Raw genomic sequence first — 18779 nt, 5'->3', positions numbered from 1 at the left:
ATTCAACACTATGAGGATTTGGAAGAGTCGTCCAGCCAGGTGGACAATGACATCGTCACCATTGTTCCTGGACACGCCTTGATAATGTTGAGGGAAATGTGGTTCTCCTTCCTGAGGACCCCACTCCCTTTACCAAGGTCCTTTCTCTTAAGCCCCTCCCACCAGAACAGCTCTCCTGTGGACAGGAGAATGGGTCATGACAACACAGCGACCATTTGGTAACCATTTGATATAAACCAGGTACCCAGACCCGAGAGACCTACTCTGACCCCGAAATGGGTACCAAATCTTGTCTCTTTGCTCAAAACCTTCCTGATGTCCCATCTCACTCCAAATGAAACCCAAGGTTCCTAGTGTGGCCCACCAAGTCCTCCAGGATGCCATGGGCCCCTTAGCCCCATTACACATCCATTCCGTGCATTTATTTATTCTGTCTCCCCCATTCAAATGTAAATGAGGGTTGGTCTATTTCACTCACTGATGTATCCTCACACCCAGAACAGTATTTGGCATATAGTAGGGGCCCAATATTTATCAAATAAGTAAATTCAAACTTCATAAATGAATTTTTGAACGCTAGTAGTAAATAATTACATACCGCTCTGGATGCACCAAGCTTGTGTACAGTTTTGAGTACCTGACATGTGCTAACTCATTTAAACCTCACAAAAAACTATCAGGAAAATATCTGTAATTTTACCATTTGAAAAATGAGGAAACTGAGGCCTGGGGGGTTAAGAAACGCACGCAGTCTGCGTTCAGGCAGTTTGTCTCCAAACACCTAGTGCAAAACCACTAGATGCGACGGCCTCCCGAAGAGCTGGCTGTAATCAGCTCCGCTCTGGCTCCCAGCGCAGACGGGGAGTGGCAACGCCACAGCCTGGAGTTTGCCAGGACTGCGGCTGCGATCACCTGGGGGGGGCGGTTCCCTGTTCCAGCCTCAGGTCCTTCTCACCCAACCTCCACAACACCACGGAAATCACCTTCCAAAATACTTATAAATGCTTCTCTCTCCCCAGTTCTGATGCTCTCTAACAGTGATGTGCAAACTCAGGGTTCTACGCAGGTGGCCAGGGGCCAATGCCTGGGGGTTGGGAAGGGGAGGCCACCAAGGACAGACTCTTGGTCCTCGGCACCAGCTCAGCCAAATCCACTCCACTGCCACCTGTCTCACACGGTGGGCTTTCACATAAGCCGTCCTTTGAGCAAAGACAAAATAAATGATAATAGTTTTGAAAGCCATCACTCCCAAGGGATATGGTATAAAAACCTTTGTAGGGTACCTAAGACCCTCCCTGAAGGACCCGTGCCTACCTCCTTCCATCTCACCAGCTTCTACTCTTCCCGTCAGGGCTCCTATGCCAAGCAATGCACAACTTTTGCCATTCCTCACAATCACACACACACACTGCCACTTCCTGCCTCTGTGTCTTCCCTCTGCTGTTACTCCCACCTGTCTTACCTGCCAAGTAAACTCCAGCCCATCAGCTGAGATGGCTCCAATGTGGCTTCCACACTGCCTCCCCTTTGCTGCTCCCTGCACTAGTTGACACTTGCCTCATGCACTTACAAACTGTGCAGGTTTATTTGCTGGTTTACACATCCATTTCCTCTGCCCAGACTGTGAGCTTGCACTGAGAGAGCTAAAGACCGTAGTTTTGGACTCAGATACTCCTAAGTAGGACTCCTGGATCTGCCTTGCATTGGCTGCGTGACTCTGCAGAACCTGCCCTCTCTGTGCCTCAGCTTAGTCAACTGTCAAATGTGAATAATATTAGTAAGTACTTCTTAGAACCGTGGGGGGGATTTATTGATGTCAGGTATGTTAGATGATTACAAGGTCTACACTTACAGCACACACTCACTAATGACAGCAATTATATCGTTGGTATCAATATTGTTGGATCTCCAGGGCCCAGGACCGAGACAGACACACACAACCAATGAAGAACTGAGTTGAGCTGGAACTGCCCCAGGCCTGGGTGCCCTGTCCTCCCATACCTTGTCACTGGCTGCGAGAGGCTCAGGCCCCTCCAGTTCCTTTTCGGCTCCTTCAAGTCCAGCCAAACCTCTCTGATAAAATGAAGGGGGAAGGAGGAGGGCAGGAGGAGGAGGAGGAGAGAACAGCCAGATAAAATTGGCTGCTCCGGCGTCTGCTGGCCTCGGTGTACCCTGCAGCTTTGGCTCCTGCCAGGGATTTCAGCCTGTTGTGCACTTTTCAACAATAAACTTTGGAAACTGGAAAGGCTGCCTCAGGGTGCACGGCTCAGGCTCCAAAAATGATAGAGTGATATGCCCTGGAGAGGGCAGCAGATTTTCTAATTTTAAAAAGGAGGAATATAGAAAGAGGGAAAGTACTTTGACAGGTAAATAAACAAGGACTTCACACCCCAAAGAGTCTGGTGTGTCCTTAAAGGAGCCAAAGCCACTGGGGAAGGTGTGGGTCCCCTGCCTGATGCAGACAGGCCTTGTTTCAGTGGCTGGATTCTTCGCTTTCCAACTGGCTCATTTGGTACCAAGGAGATACAAGTACATTTCAATTCAATACAGTCAATACACCAAATATTTTACTAAGCAGCTTCCATCAATAAATCCTGCTGGTCCTGCCTGTAAAATATAGCCCGAGTCTGTCCCCCTGTCTCACCTCTCAGGAGAGCCCTTGCCCGCATCCCCAGGGGTTGCCAGCCTTTGCCCCTCTGCCAACTGCACTTGCAGGGGGTGAGAAACAGCTCTAAACGCACATTCCACGGAGCATCAGTCCTGCGAGATACCCTGGAGATAAAAAGGATTCCACGGTCCAACACAGGTAAAATGTCAATACTCGATTGCCCCTGGGGAGCCCGGTTATTTGGCCATTTCAATATTCTTATTGGCATCCAGAAGAACTCATCAGGATAATCAGGGACCAGTTTGGGAACCACTGGATAAATGAGATGACACCTGAGTAATAAAACTGGCCCCTCACTGTCTCAGGCAGGGCCAGTAAGCAGCCTGGTCCGAGAACTGTCCGAGCAGCCGAGCCTGGCTCTGGGACATCATGCCCACCCACACCCTGACATAAGAAGCAGCCCCCAAGTCTCATGGTCAAGGCCCTGATTGTAACCTTGAATTAGCTAAGAGAAAACAAGGTTTTCAGACTTGGAGCATCAGTGATTCATCACAGAAGTCAAGTGGGGTGTTACCGATGAAGCTGCTTCTGTGCTTTCGTGTTTAACAGCAACATTTGGTGTAGGCCACTACATCAGGCACCATGCTGATAAGCATTTTGCATGAATTACGTCACATGGGTTTGGTCCTGTGACTACCCTCGTTTTACAGATGAGAACACCTGGGTACAACAAGGTGACTAAAAATTGTCATGGCTACAGGAAGCAAGCGGCAGAGCCAGGACTGGGCCCGGGAAGTCTGACTGCAGACCTAAGCCCTCAGCCACTCAGTTACTGTTCATGTACTTGAATCCCTCTGAACCTCATGCTCCTCATCAGTCCAGTGAGACTAATAATTTCCTCACACAGTTACCCGGGGACTCAGTGAGCCACGGATCTAGCGCCCTCAGCACAGAGCCTCGGCCCGTGCTCAATAAATGGAAGCTACTCTCATAATTACTTCATCTGTCTCTTCAGCAGCTCTGGCAAAACAAAGCCCTAAGACTTTCCTCTCCCTACCGGGATCACTCTTCAAAACATGTTGTGGCTGCCACAGAATCACAGCATTTTCGGGCAGGAAAGGATCTGAGAGATCACCTATTCTTTTTCCAGAATAGTCCAAGATTCACAATGTATAAGAGCGTGGCTTCAGAAATTCATACTGAAAAATGACCAGCTTCCGCACCCTCAGCCCAAGGCTCCTTGCCCGTGGTTAAGGTCACTATCAGCGAGGTAACAGGAATACTCTTGGCCATTCTTCTAGCAAAAAGGGCTGCTTCCCTTGGGCACTTTTACAACTGGTTATTTATAAGCCTAGAAATCTTGTCTGTGTTTATGTTATTAGTCACTAAGCAAAAGCTTATTTTCCACCAGTTGGGAAGGGTTTCCTTTCTGAAAAATGAAAGCCTGTGTCTCTTGGCCAGACAGCTTTACCCAGAAGCCCGGTGGCTCCAGAATGGTAAGGAAAACTATGGCCCTTGACATGCCAGCCTGACCAGGAAAATCAAAGCCCTGAATAGAAACTGAGCTCAGCCTGGGTCAGCCCCTCAGCACGGGGGCCGTGTCCATGGGGCACACAGCCTGGTTTTTAGTGCAGCAAGAGAGTTTTATAAAGCACCTACTGTGCGGAGGACAGTGAGGATGCTGAAAGAAAACTTTGCCCAGCTTAGAGGGGAGAGAAAGGCAGGCCAGGTAGAAGGGCAGCATGAGGAAGGGGGCCTGGGCAGAAACAGAAGCACGGCAAGCAGGAGAACCACCAGCAGTGGGCAGGGCCAGGGACTAGGAGAAGAGAAAGAAGAGGACGAGGAATAAAATACCAAGGCCTGGAACACCCATAGGAGCTCTAGGGGAGTCAGTCAGGTGATCAAACATTGCCAAGAACAATCTAAGAGATGGGAACAAGGGACAGGGAGTATCCAGGGTCCTGGACCTATGAAATAGTTCAGGGCTCGCTTCTTCCCAGAGGACTTCCCACAGTGACCTCTCCTTCCCTAGAAGGCTTATAATAACAGTAGCTAACTTTATTGAACAATTGCTACATGCCATGGATTAAAACAGTTCTCACAACAATCCCATGAAACAGGTATCAATATTACCCCTACTTTATAAATAGAGAACCAGTTCTCAAATCGGGAAACAACACTGCTAGCCCCCTGCAAATACCCGCCCGTGTCCTCTTTCTGTCATTAGCCATTTCCCCAAGGAAATGGAGAAGCCAATATCATGAATATGATGAACATCAGCCAAAATCACAGATGAGCTTTGCCAATTTTGAAATTAAAAAAAATATGGAATCATGCAGTATACATTCTTTTGTGTCTGGCTTCATTAACTCAACCTAATGTTTATGAGAATAATCCGTGTTGTTCAATGTACTCGAAGACTGTTCACTGCCATTGCTCTAGAGTACTCCATGCACACGTATCACAGTTTATTTATCCATCCTACTGTCGATAGACATTTGGATTGTTTCCAGTTGAGGGTCATTACGAACAGTATTGATGTGAACATTCTTGTGCATGTCTTTTTATGCATATCTACATGTATTTCTGTTGGGTCGATAGTAAGATTGGATGGCAAATTTGTGTGACTCAAAAGCACATGTTCTTGCCATGACTCTCCACCACCTTCCTCCATCACCCATTCATTCTCTTTGCATTAAACTCAATAAAGGTTCTCCTTCATTAAATGGAGCCAACCTCACTACCCTTCCTGAAAATGCTTTATTATCAGGCTATTTGAAGCATTTATCTGAGCATTTTTCTTTGTGCTAAAGGGAATACACAAGGAGCATAAGGCAGTCTTTGCCCTCAAAGAGCTGCTTTCTAGTTGCAAATGACCAGTACTTATAAAATAATGAAAGAGCTGACCAGTATAGGACAGACTTTAAGTACTAAGTACCTAGATGGTCAGAGAGAAAAACCAGTGAGGTGAGCCTGAATGGGCCTGAACTGACTCCTAGAGAAAGCAGGCATGGAACTGAACCACCCAAAATGACTTGGGTTTTGTTTTTGAGATGGTTTTTACCATTGTTCCGACATATCCCAATACTTAAACTCTCTCCCTTTTCTTCTACTGTTCCACAGAAGGGCCTTCCTTATTCCCAGACACCAACTTGAATTATTGTTCTTGTTTTCTGTTTGTTTTCCATTTCAAGGGAGAGTGGGGATTGGTTGCTATAGCAATAGCTATGTCTCCAAATTAATCCTGAATTTCGTCAGATGCTCAGTTTGACAGTCCAGCTCTGCCTTCTGGGTAATTAGCGTGGTTTTCACAACCATGTTAATTACCCAACTCCTAACGATTCCCTCCTGCTGCCCTCAAGGTTAATAACACAACTTGTATAACTGGAGAAAATGTGTGTTATAAAAACAATGCTCTGGCCTGGGAGGAATGCTGATGAGTGAGGAGATCTTGGCATTTTAACCATCCACGGGCCATGTCAGAGCCAAATACATTAGGCCATTTAGGAAGGAAACGGCCTTGGGAGAGGAGGGGGGATCAACTTACAGGATGCTCCGTGAAGACCTGGTTATCAAAAATGGAGGGTATCTTTCTGGTTTACATGTAACCTCGGGCAGGTGGGGAGCAGTTAAACAAAAAGGCCAAGGGCCTAGGAGTGGACCAGTGAGAATTCCCTTCACACCTTTGCCTTCTATCAGCTCCGTCTCCAAACGAGGTCCAGGACGTTGCCGTCTCTTCCACAGCGCTGCCTCCGCATGCAGCAGCCTTTTTATTATTTTCCCAAAACCTCAGACAGAAGTAGCTTTCCACTCCTAACCCATGCTCTTTTACAAAAGGTCAGTAGGATCCTCACAAACGTAGCTTATTTTTCATTTCAGAAATGGAGTGATGTTTCCTTGGAAAGAACTGTCTGCAAACTAATCAGGTCATTTAGTCAACACAAGATTCATTCTTCAAAAATTTCCTCCCCAGAACTAAATTTTAAACCCCTCGTGGGCTCACGACTTCCCTAAACGGTCCTCTGATCCCCAGAGCTGGAAAACCCATGGCAGTAAGGGTGAGAAAATGCAAGTGGACTGGCAGCTCCCCGGTGGTCAGAGTTGAGTCAGCGTGTTTCCTGGTTTGGACAACGAAAGGCCTTTTAAGTTCACTCATTGTCTTTTCTTGAACCAAAACTCTGGATGTTGGCTGGCGTGCTCAAGGAGAACCACAGCCAGCCGGGCCACCCACTGCCAGCAGTGGACCTCGCGGAAGGCAGAAGAGATGGTAAGAAGGCACAGAAGCTCCCTGCAGAAGAGAGGATGCAGAAGGCAGGCCAACAGCCTTAGCATTCGTTCCTGCTAAGATTATCAGTGCTACCTGGATGCCCACTGTCAAATCCTAGGAAGGTAGGGGACACAGCCAGGATTGAAGAGAGAAGTCACGTGGCAGAGGGGACTCAAGGGCACCACGCTGGACCAGACATTGGGCTCTACCCTCCTTCCACAACCGCCCCTGGGGGGCATGTCCATGGAAACCACACAGGGCCCTACGGTGGGAATAATGGGCTGCACTGGTCAGCAACACACCTCATCACACACACACGTCCCCCCCCCCCCCCCGTCTCCTCCATCATCCCCTCTATAGCTCCACCCCAGCCTCTCTCTCTCTCTCTCTCACACACATACACACACATACACACACACACTCGCACACACAATCCTGACTCTGACAGTTGATCAGAACCTCCCACAACTACCCCAGCCTGAAGCGAGGGCTCTTGTGCTCGGTACAGTGAGCTCCTAAGAAAACCGTGCTCCCCCAGCTGCGGCAGTGACGGGGCAGGATCCTCCCATGAAGACAGCCTTAGTCTCCCACTCCTGAAAACCCCAGCAGAGGTTTTTTTCTCTGGGGACTCATCTCACCATGGTGGAAAAGCCAGGCCTGGGGTGATCACACCTCTGGCTCTGACCCCCCCACGTATGGCCAGCTCAGCCACCGTGAGGAGTATCTCACCAGCTCTAAATTGCAGTCTGCCTCACGGGGCAACACGGTGCAGTGGTTAAGGGCCTGACTCCTAGAGCCAGGTGACCTGGGTTCAAATCCAGGCTGCTCTACCACTTACCAGCTGGGTGAACCTGGCAGGTTACTTAGCCTTTCTGTGCCTCAGTTTCTTCATCAGTTAACATGAAGCCTCTACCTTATGTCCTCATTGTGAGGATTATCACAGCAGATGTAGGCATAAATGTTAACTGCTACTATCAGGCAGCAAGTCTTAGTTTAAGAAGGAACAAATGAAAACACGCCTGGATCAGATCCAGGGTTATGGATACGTACTGGTAGAATCCAAACCTGAGACTGTATTTGTGCCCCTGAGGTGTGTGTGTGTGCGTGTGTGATGGGATGGAGGTGGGAGAACGGCAGAGACAGTGAACTGACACTCAGAGACATCGAAGGACTCAAGGGGCCCAGAGCAGAGGCTGGGGTGCAGACAAGCCCCGCTCTCTATACATCCATTCTTCATCCCCAAGTGCTGTTCCAAAGCATGGATGTCCACCTCTGAGTTGTACCTGCCAGGTGAGCCCACTGTCAGAAGTCGTAGCGGGGAAGGGGAGAACACATTTCCCAGATCAGGAAATCCCAGGCTCTGCACGTTAGAAGTCACCTCCAACCCCCCTTTCAATATCCAAATCCCCTCTGTCGTGCGTGGTGGTCATTGTGGAGGCCCCTCTTGTGTGTTCTGTGAGCTTCCCAAATGCATGCTGCTGACCACATAAGCAAATTAAGAGAACCATCCCAGTTCACTTCAAAAGACCCTATGGCAAATGGCAATACAGTCTCTCTTTTTTTCCTTTAAAACTCAGTGGCCAGCATAAGTGGTGTTATTTAAGGCACTAGCAAGTACTGAATTCCAGGAAGCCCTGGAGGGAGAGGCAGGAGAGCCAGGGAGTAGCGTTAGTTTGTAGTTGTTTTATTTCTAATCTCCAGCCTCTAGAAAAATGACTTGGGTGTAATCAAATGAAAACAATGAAAATAATACACTTGAAGGTCAAATAGCTAACTTAATAGGAAACTCATTAGAAACGTGGCTGGACAGACTCACAGCTGAAGGGTTGTTCAAATGACTAAAAGTGGAGAAACCTCTCTGGTGCTCCGTTATTAACAAGGGCAAGTCCTTAATTTGGATCCAGTCTGCAGGGACTTCGTGTGGAACTTGTGAATCTGGCAGCAGAGGGAGTGTGTTAAAATGCTCAGCAATTCACCATGGGTTCAAAAGAGTAAACACAAGCATAATACACCACTTTGCCAAGTTCAACAAACTGCTTCATGGGGCTCTGAGTCCCTGATGAGGGCAGCGACCAAATGCTAACTAAGTAAACCCAAGCCCAAAGGTATCACTCACTGCTCGCTGGTGACTGCTGCCAGACACACGTTCCTCTCTGGAATTCACTGATGACAAACGATCGGACCAAGACAAGTTTCCAGAACAAGGCTCATTTCCTCTTGGTCTCAAGATTAGGTCCACATTTCTCAGCCTGGCCAATTAAATTGGAACCCTTGGGGGGCGAGGCCCAGGCATCAGCATTTTTTGCAAACTCCTCATGAGATTCTATTGCGCATCGAACATTCAGAATCACTGATCTAGGCAACCTGGCCTCAATCTTCTCTCCTCTCCTACCACTTCCCGATAGAAGTTTCTACTCCAGCCAGAAAGGACATCTCATTGCTCCCTAAACATCACATCAGGAATAATCGATACCATTTATTAGCATGTCTCTGGCACTGTGCATAACAATTATATTCATTAGCTCATTTAATCCCTCTACACTATCTTTAAAGTAGCTGGCTACTGGCCCCATTTTATAGATAAGGAAACTGAGCACCAGAGAGCTTCATCACTAGCCCAGGGTCACACAGTAGCAACTGGCAGAGCAATTGGCTCATTCAAACCTAAGCCTATTTGGACAATAAACATATTCGCACCCTACTAGAATAGTACTTCGAACATAAGTGTTCAATAAATTTTTGTAAAATGAATGACTGAATGAATGAATAACTAAATAAGCAAATGAATGAATGAGAACAGTAGGTAATATTAATGACCACTGACCTTGTTGGAATAATTCAGCCAATCTCTGCCTTCAGAAGAGCCTACATCAGGACAGGCTTGCAAGTCTTCCTGCCTGAGAACCCTGGATTAGCACAGCTGAGCCTGAGAGGGGAGCTGTGAACTGCTTCCACTGTGGGTATTTCCGAATAATCGATGTGAGAAATGCAGCCCTGCTTTGGTTTCTCTAGTACAGTGGGGTTCTCAAACCTGAGTGCATCGGAGTTACCCAGAAGGCTGGTTATCACACAGCTTGCTGGAAGCCATGCCCTGCAGGTCTGGGGCAGGGCCCAGCTGACACTGATCACTGGTCCTGGACCCCCGTTTGAGAAGCACTGTTCACATGCATTATTGGGCAGCTTGCCAGGGTCCTGCCATTCTCAAGTGGTCATTTTCCAGGAGCAGGGGACAGGGCAGCCACACTTTCCGACTCCAGGACCTCTGCTGGATTCCGTGGAAACATCTTGCAAAAGCCCCACTGCCCCTGGCCACAGTTGGGAGGGGCTGCAGTGCACAATTTACGGGCTGCGGGCTCTTCCACAGGCCCTGTCCCTCGGCCTTTCCTCTGCTCCTCTGGACTTTTAGAACAATGATTTTCACCAGGAGGCAAGAGTGATATCCCCTTCCAGAAAGATCAAAACTTCAGGAGGCACAAGTAGCTTGAAAAAGCTTCCAGTAATACAATTTCTAAGAGGATGAGAATAGCTTTTAACTGACAGTGAGCTCATCTGAAGTGTCTCCATGGGAGGAATTCAGAGACTATTTGAGAATATAGATTCTTTTACATCTTCTCAATGGCAGCAGGTTTAAGGCTCACAGGGTGGGGGCATGAGATTCACACGTTTATCAAAGGAGGCATGTTTGTCTATTTTGGTTCTTTTTTTTCTTTTTTTTTTTTTTTAAGTTTGAGATATTCTTTCAATAGATGAGAGATCACAGCTAACAAATGCCAGAGACGCTTCCTACTCCATCCCAGAAAGCCAGGATCACCCTTACCTAAATAGAAGTGATGAAAGAGCTGGCCAATTCTAGCAGGTCACATTGCAAAGGGCCAATAAAGAGATGTAATCTTGTCTGGCCAGGAGAAGGGATTTCCAGAAACCAAAACCAAGGGCATGAAACTGAAGGCACAGGCCGAATCTCCCCCACCTCCCACCTTTTCAGTTTTCCATGTCGGACTGTGACCAGATGGGATGCTAAAGATGTTCATTCCCAGTAGTTTTGTAGACTGGGTCTTCTAGGCTTTCAAAGGGGAAATGAGAGTGAGACAACGTGCCTTTGATGTTTGAACTCCGGGTCCTGAAATCAGAACCTCGGGCAAAAACTGTTTTTATCTCTCCCATCCTAGGCAACCAAGTAGAAAGCTCTGGCGGGCACTTCCTTTTCAGCTGTTTTTTCCATATTGTCAATTACCTCCCCGCTGAGAGAATGGAATTCCTTTGACTCCAACCAGGGATCCATGTTGGAGATGGTGCCAGGGATTTCTCTCTTTTCTCTTGATGAGGTTACCCTCGGTATCACACACTAGAAAGTGTCTGTCCATCCTCTTTTATTTACTTAGCATTAGAAGCCAGTTATGGTTTGTGTTTACACAGAGTTGACAAATTTGAGGGTTAATCACCTTCACCCCCAGGTCAATAGGAGAGTTAACCCCAGGGTCTGGATGGAGAAAGACACATTTGAAAGGAATTATTTTTGAGGTTTGGTGAATCACAGAGTTGCTTCAGGCACAGATTCTACGGGCCTGCAGGAATTGAGAATTTTATATAAATAACTTAACACTTTCATGGTGTAGAAAACATTTGACCTATGAGTTTACCAGATCTGGGCCTCAGCCTTCCTCCTGAGATGTTGACAGAAATATTTCCTAAAATACCTACAAGGGTGGGGCTTAATCCTCTAAGATACATAAGACAGTAACCTCTGTGAAGGCTAGGAATTGTCTGTATCACAGGGTCGAAGACAACTAGAGATCTTTCCACCGCCTAGAGATCGCTGCAGACCAACAACTGACCTAGTTAGTATCAGGAACACTGGCTTCAACTGTCGGATCCACCACTTATTAGTTGGTGCAAACTTGGAAAACGGACCTTGCCTCTAAGCTAAATTTTTCTTGCCATAAAATAGGGATGTTAACAGTCCACATTTCACACATGCAAGGATTAAGTAAGAAAATACAGGCACATCTCCTAGCACAGGGCAAACATGAACTCCTAGCTATCATTAGTACTATTTTAAAGTACAAATCAAAAAACGCTACTTTTTCCTCAAAGCTTTCCAGTGGCTTCCTATCATTCCCAGTATAGAATCCACACTCCTTCCACTAGCCAACGTGGTCCAGATCTGGCCTCTCCTGCCACCCTCCTCACTCCTGCCTCAGTCTCACAGGTCCTGTCGCTTCTACCCACGCATACTCCTGCCCTCCTCTGAGCATCTGCACATTCTGTTCCTTTTGCCTGGAATGCCCAGGTCATTGAAGGGCTTAGTCTCTATTTCATTCAGGTCTCAGCACAAAAATCACTTACTCAAAAATCACTCAGCTCAAAACTCAGTTAGAAAGGCCTTCCCTGACCACCTTGACTGTTGACTTTGTTGTCTGTCTTCTCTCCTGGAATGTCAGCTCCAAGAGAGACAGAAGCTTGTTTCATTTGCCCCTATGTTCCCAATGCTAGAATAGGGCCTGGCACATAGTAGACACTTAATTAGTATCTTTTTTTTAACAGATGAATTACTTTTTAATCTGGAACTAGTATTTCAATATCAACAGTTAGTACAGTCCAAGACGATGCCTCCCCCTCATGAATACCCGAAGTTCCTAAACACACAGAGTCAGGCACGTCATTGCTTTGTCATACTGCCACTGTTGTCGCTGCTGCGGCTGCTGCTACTGCTGCTGCGTGTTTGTTTTTTAATCATAAAGGTCTTCGCTGAAGAAGAAACTGTAAAGGTCTTAAATAGCTTCTATTCACTTGCCTAGTGTCCAAATAGCCACTAGGGTGCCACGGCATTGATTTCTCACTAAGCAAATTAATGCATTTCGGCACTGAGCTAAGGCTCTTGACGGCCTGTCAACCAATCAGCTTCCAGAGAGAAGGGTCCCCTCTCTGGACTGCCAGACTTGGGTCCCCACCACCACTGCTGCCACCATCTGTCCCCCTCCGCCGCCCCACCCCCCAGGGTTGCAGCAGGGGCAGGCAAGGTCAGGACAGAAAAGGCCAGGCCGAGGAAGGCTGCAGAGCCAGCAAAACAGGGCACAAGATCAGAAATACTGGGCTGAGGCCTGGCAGAGGGAGAAAGACAAATGGAGTCAGGAGACCTGTGTGTCAGGGTCACCAACTAGCTATGACACCTGGTGTGATGAGCTAAATTGTGTCCCCACCAAAAAAAAAAAAAAAAAAAAAAAACTCATATGTTGAAGCCCTAATTCCAGGGCCTCAGAATGTGACCCTATTTGGACAGAAGGTCTTTACAGAGATAATTGAGTTCAAATGAGGTCATTAGTGTCGACCCCAATCCAATATGACTGGTGTCCTTCAGAGAAGAGATCTGGACACAGACACATACAGTGGGAAGAGAATACAAAGAAACAGCAAGAGGACGGCCATGTACAGGCCAAGGAGAGAGGCCTGGAACACACCCTTCCCTCACAGCCCTCGGAAGAAACCGACCCAGCGAGATCACCTCGATCTCGTACTTCCAGCCTCCAGAACTGTGAGAAAATACATTTCTGTCATTTAAGCCACCATTCTGTGGTACTTTGTCATGGTAGCCCTGCAAGCCAATACACCCAGCAAATCAATAATTTTCCAGAGCCTCAGTCTCCACAACTGCAAAATGGGACCACCTGGCCTGCCCACCTCACTCGTTTGCTGTGGGGATCAAATGAGACTCGATGAAGGAGACCTTGGTAAACTACGAAGAGTTCTACAGATGACATTTTGAACTTTACTCTCAGAGCTGGGTCTTAGGGTCCTGCTGGGACCCAGGGATTGTGGGGTGTCAACTCAAGGTGTAAGAGCTGCCTTTGCACTCTCCCGCTAACCCCTGGGAACGGGAGGGGAGCTGCCCTCCTCCACAGTTATTTAGTGGATGTGGGAGAAAGAGAACTTGCGTGGGAGAAGAAAAAGGGAAAAGAACAGAAACCAGAGAGCTCTAAGAAATTAAAAGAAATAAAGGCCACATTTAAGGCCCTGGGAGTTTTCTGGATGAGAACAATACTTTTTGTTTGTATGGTACTCTGCAGGTCACTAAACACTTGAAGGCAGTGGGTTCTCTCTAACCTATTTGAGGTCAAGAATGCCTTTGAGAGTCCAATGAAAGTGACACACCGTCTCTTCAGAAAAAAGTCACCCATGCACATAACACACGAAACATTACACAGCAGCACCATCCAGCAGAACTTTCTACATGGATGAAAATGTTCTGTATCTACACTGTCCCATACAGTAGTCACTAGCCTCATGTGGCTACTGAGCACTTGAAATGTGGTTCGTGTGAATGAGAAACTCAATTTTTAATTTTATTTTAATTAATTTTAGTTTAAATATCCACCTGTGTTGGATGGTATAGTTATAGACTATTCCAGGGGGTTCATAGGCCCTGCAAATCCCCTATCAAATGCCCTTGTAAGAACTACTTGTGATGATTATAGCATCCTCACAATAATTATTTTTTCTGAGCTTACCAGATGCATGTATCATGCTGTTTAATCCTACTGACAACACTATGAGAGAAGTAGAATGGTCATCCCCATTTATAGGTGCAGTTACTGCGACACTGAGAGGTCCGCCATCTTGCCCAAAGTCTCATGCCCAGGCCACAGTGAAGGATTTGGGTCTGAACTCAAGCTCTTTCCTGACTCCCAAAAATCTGCTCTAAGGGTTTTACGAATTGAGGCCCAAGCTCCCTCCTGAGGCCTTGATAGAAATTCCTAATCACCAAAAGAACTTTAATTGGCACCCATGCCCATCTCTAAAGTGATAAGCAAAAGATTCTCTTCTGTTTCAAGTCTCCAGCAGGGTCTGCACTGAGGCCAACGAGACCTTGATAATAAAATGTTCTTCCATTAAGGTTCATGTCTGACCTTGCCTTTGGCAGGAGACGGTTCCCTGTTCCCCATCCGTCCTGTCTGATCCCCAAGGCCAAAGAGGGCATGGTGCTGGGGACGAAGTCCGGTTTCTCCATGCCAGACTTCAGCTACCACAGGCTGTGTCCCAGACAAAGAACCTGGCACCTTCATGCTGGGAATAAACTCCCTCCACCTTCCTGATGAAGAAACAAGGCTCCTGCTCTAAGCCAAGGAACCCAAAACACAACACTGCCCACAGAGCATGGGACCCACATGGGTCCACACCATACTATTCATCCTTCACGTGGCCTTCAGGTTTCTATGGCAACCAGGCCACATGGAACAAAACACCTAAGAATTTAATAAAACTCACTTTCACCTGACCTTTGTATCTCTACTCACTTCTAACTTCTAGAAATTCCCCTCATTCACCAGGCATATGCAGATTTTGTTTTTATCAACATGGAATTCTACTTTTGCCAGTTCTTTCCCCCCAAAAAACTTTTTCAAGGCCCAGCCAAGAAGCCATACATCTTCATGAAAACTTCTAACCCCTAGGCCTCCGTGGTCCCAGAATATGTTGCCTACAGGTCTCCACAATACTTTTTCCATATTGCCTTGTATTGCTTCTTGAGTATGGGATCCATATCATATTTGGCTTTAGATGTCTAACTGCATTGAATTGAGTGCTTAACAAGTAGACAGTAGACCAGTGATTCCCAAACTTGTTAAAACTCAGATTGCTGGGTCCTACCCCCAGAGTTTCTGATTCAGCAGGTCCTGAGTGAAGCTTGAGAAATTGCATTTCTAATAATCTCAAGTGACGCTATTGCTGCTGGCCTAGGTACTGCACTTCAAGAATTACTGCAAGAGATGTTTGTGGAATGAATAAATGATTGCACGGATAAAGATTTCCCTTAAAAATCCAATCCACAAGGGCTCCAAAAATGAGTTTTAAAATGATCAGGACAAAATATAAGACATTACCAACATTTACTTCTAGCTAAGAAGCAAAAAAGGAAGCAGCAGAAAAAAAGAATGGTAAAAAAGATCAGGGAACCAGATGAGGGAAAACTAAAACTACCAGAGAGATTTTAGGGTCACCATCTGGTCTCCTGATAACATCTTATAATAAGACCAAAAATCAAAAGTAGGTCCATTTTTCTGACTCAGTCATATATTTTTAAATATTCTGAGGAAACACTTTGACTTAGTAAGTCCAAGACTGAGAATTTTTCATAATAAAATAATCAGAAATGAATGTCAATATGTTACACAAGGAGAATCACCAAAGTCCTGTTTATAATAACGAGAAATTTGGAACAATTTAAATGTTTGGCAAAAGCAATCAGATTCAATAAATTATAGTATGTCCATAAATGGAATACGATAAAGCCTTTTCAAATGTCTTTACAGGGGAATATTTATTGACACAGGAAGAGATGTATGATATAACAAACGGAAAAACAATCAAGCTAAAAACCAGTGTAAACAGTATGATCTAACATTGGATAAAAACCACATTTGGATACAGAGAAATAGATAAAAATACATTGATACATATGGATAGAGAGCTATTTATCAAACTGGAAGTCAGAACAGAAATTATTTTTTAATTTTAACATTTCTATTTCAATCACTTCTGTAATAAACATGTATTGCTGTGTAACTTCTTTATGGGATCTTTTTTTAAAAAATGATAGTCTGTGGGAGGTTTATACTCTCCATTTCCTCCCAGGAAGGACGAAGGGGTTGAATTGAAGCCTGAACATTTTTATAAGCTTTTCCCCACCCAGCCCTTTCACAAACACCAACACGATTGAGACTCCGTTTGCAAAGCATCTGCTGCAGCAACTCTCGTTCCTGGTGCTTCCCGGACCTGCTCAGAGTTCATTCCTAACTCCAAGAGCCTAGCTTTGAAGAACTCTTCACACCACCACCAAAGCAACTGGCTTTGGGGAAGGGCATTTACAATGTATCCACTGTTATTTGGTCACCCAGCAAACGGCCCTTTTTCAGAAACCACGGCTGTCTCACAGACTGGCTTTCAATAAGACGCGTTGCTTAGCAACCGCCAAGGACTTGGGAAGACAGAATAAGGCATCCGCCAGAGATATTTTATGACCAAAATGAGCTGCACTCATGTGTCTGGTTGCGTTCAAGGTACCAAATAAGAGATAACGCCTGACTATTTTTTCATCATGAGTAAAAATACTTGGCTCCCGCCCAGAAAGGCAATTACCCAAAAGTCTTGGCAGGCCCCATGGTATGAGAAATGGTAACTGATACAGGGGTGAAAAAAAAAATCACTGACCTTCATAAATACTGATGATATGAGGATGGTTGAGGGATGACATGATCTCAATCTCTCGTCTGATGTGAACCATGTCTTGTTCATCCTTAATTTTGTCCTTACGAATGGATTTTATAGCAACCTATAAAGTCAGGAAATGAAATGTTACTCAGAGAACTAAACAGATGCAAATCAGCCATTGGAAGAGTTTGGAAAATAAATACAGATGTTACTTGTTGGCAGAACCGACAATAACCAAAACAAAGCTTCGAAATACCCCCCGTCATGTCTTTCATTTATAGCAAAAACACCCTTCTCCTGGCAACAGAAAACATCAGGTTTTAACGGCCTAGGGTTTGGGATGGTGGATTTTTTTTTCATAAAGCAAAGGCTGCTTAACATGGCCAGATTCATTGACTCTAGGAATTCTGATGCTTTGAAAAAACAAAAAAAGGTGACTTCAGTTTACAGGGTATTGATGATTAAACACGGTTAGGTGACATTGGTACTGCTCAGCTCCACCGCACAGCTGCTGCAGCAGCAGAGGCAAAAAAAAAAAAAAAAAAAATTATTTCATGGCCAACCTCAAGGCCAGCTCTGCCTCAAACCTTGGCTTTTAAGACTCCAGCTTCTGCAGTGTTTATGCAATTGCTCAGAAGCCAAATCCCCCTGACATGACATCCCTCCTCTTGCCCAAGGCACCTTCAATACCATGCGGTGTGACAAAAGGGCTCTTCTGGAGAAAAATCAGGGTGAAACAAAGGGAGTGACAGCTAGTCTCCCAGCCAGGCCCAGTCAGTTCCAAAAGCTCAGTGCCAATGTTGTCTGCAAATCCAAACTGTAGAGAACTCCAAGGGCCAACGCACAGTGCAATTACTCAAAAGAAACACATAATAAAGACGAAGGCATTTAATGACAATAGCAATCTAACAAGGAAAATATGTTTGCCAGTGGATTCGTTTTTGCTCATAAACCAGCTGGTTGGTAATTTAATCACCTTGGCTCTAAGGTGGAGGGGCGGGAACTACTAAAGGGAGGGGGATACACAGGTAGTGAGGAAGCCCCCCAACTGGTCTGCTGCCGGCTCAGAAAGCCTGCTTAGTTCCCTTCCACACTGGTCCTCGTGTGACCTCAACTCTCACCTGTGCCACCCTTTCCTAGAGGAAAGGCAGCTCAGCCACCTTTCTGGATCATAAAGGCATAGAGTTACCTGGAGAAAAACCTGTCTTTGTTACCAGCAACCCATGGCCACCCCTTGACGACCACAGGGTCAACCACAGTCAGCCTCACGGGCCTGCAGTCACCTTCGGGAGCATGCACAACTTCTGCCTCGCACCAGCTCTCTGCCAAACACTATAAATGGAAACATCTCTGAAATACCATCAACCTATGTACGACGCAACAAGCACTAGGAAGCTGTGGCGATGTTGTTGCCGCGTGCTGACCTCCCAAAAGACAGGTTAAGCCCAACCAGCAGCTTTGCAGTCCTTCTCCCAGTTATGATTAGATTAGCATGTGTGTCTTTACTTGACTCTACCCTCGTGGGGATCTTATTCACTACTTTATCTCCAGTCCTCAACGCCTGGCTTGGCATATGGCAGACCCGAGAAAACAGTGTAGGCAGGCAGGCAGACAGAAAGGGAAGGAGGGAAGAAAGAAAGGAGGGAGGTCAGAGGGAGAGAGGGGTTGATGTTAGTAGGTGATGGTAGCCCAGACCAGAGA

The 18779-nt window shown here is 46.2% G+C and overlaps 1 protein-coding gene across 1 annotated transcript in view; it reads right to left on the bottom strand.

The window, feature by feature from the left end:
• NUAK1 (NUAK family kinase 1) overlaps positions 1 to 18779 on the bottom strand; it is a 71306-nt gene that overhangs the window by 23116 nt on the left and 29411 nt on the right. Inside the window, exon 2 of the mRNA XM_045553051.1 lies at positions 17079 to 17199. Within this exon, the coding sequence (XP_045409007.1) occupies positions 17079 to 17199 (121 nt within the window). The remainder of the gene's footprint in view (positions 1 to 17078; positions 17200 to 18779) is intronic.

Source organism: Lemur catta, chromosome 6 (genome assembly GCF_020740605.2).
Source record: "Lemur catta isolate mLemCat1 chromosome 6, mLemCat1.pri, whole genome shotgun sequence".
NCBI lineage: Eukaryota > Metazoa > Chordata > Mammalia > Primates > Lemuridae > Lemur > Lemur catta.
The sequence above is the reverse complement of the archived record's forward strand: the minus strand, read 5'-3'. Positions and strand labels throughout refer to the sequence as shown.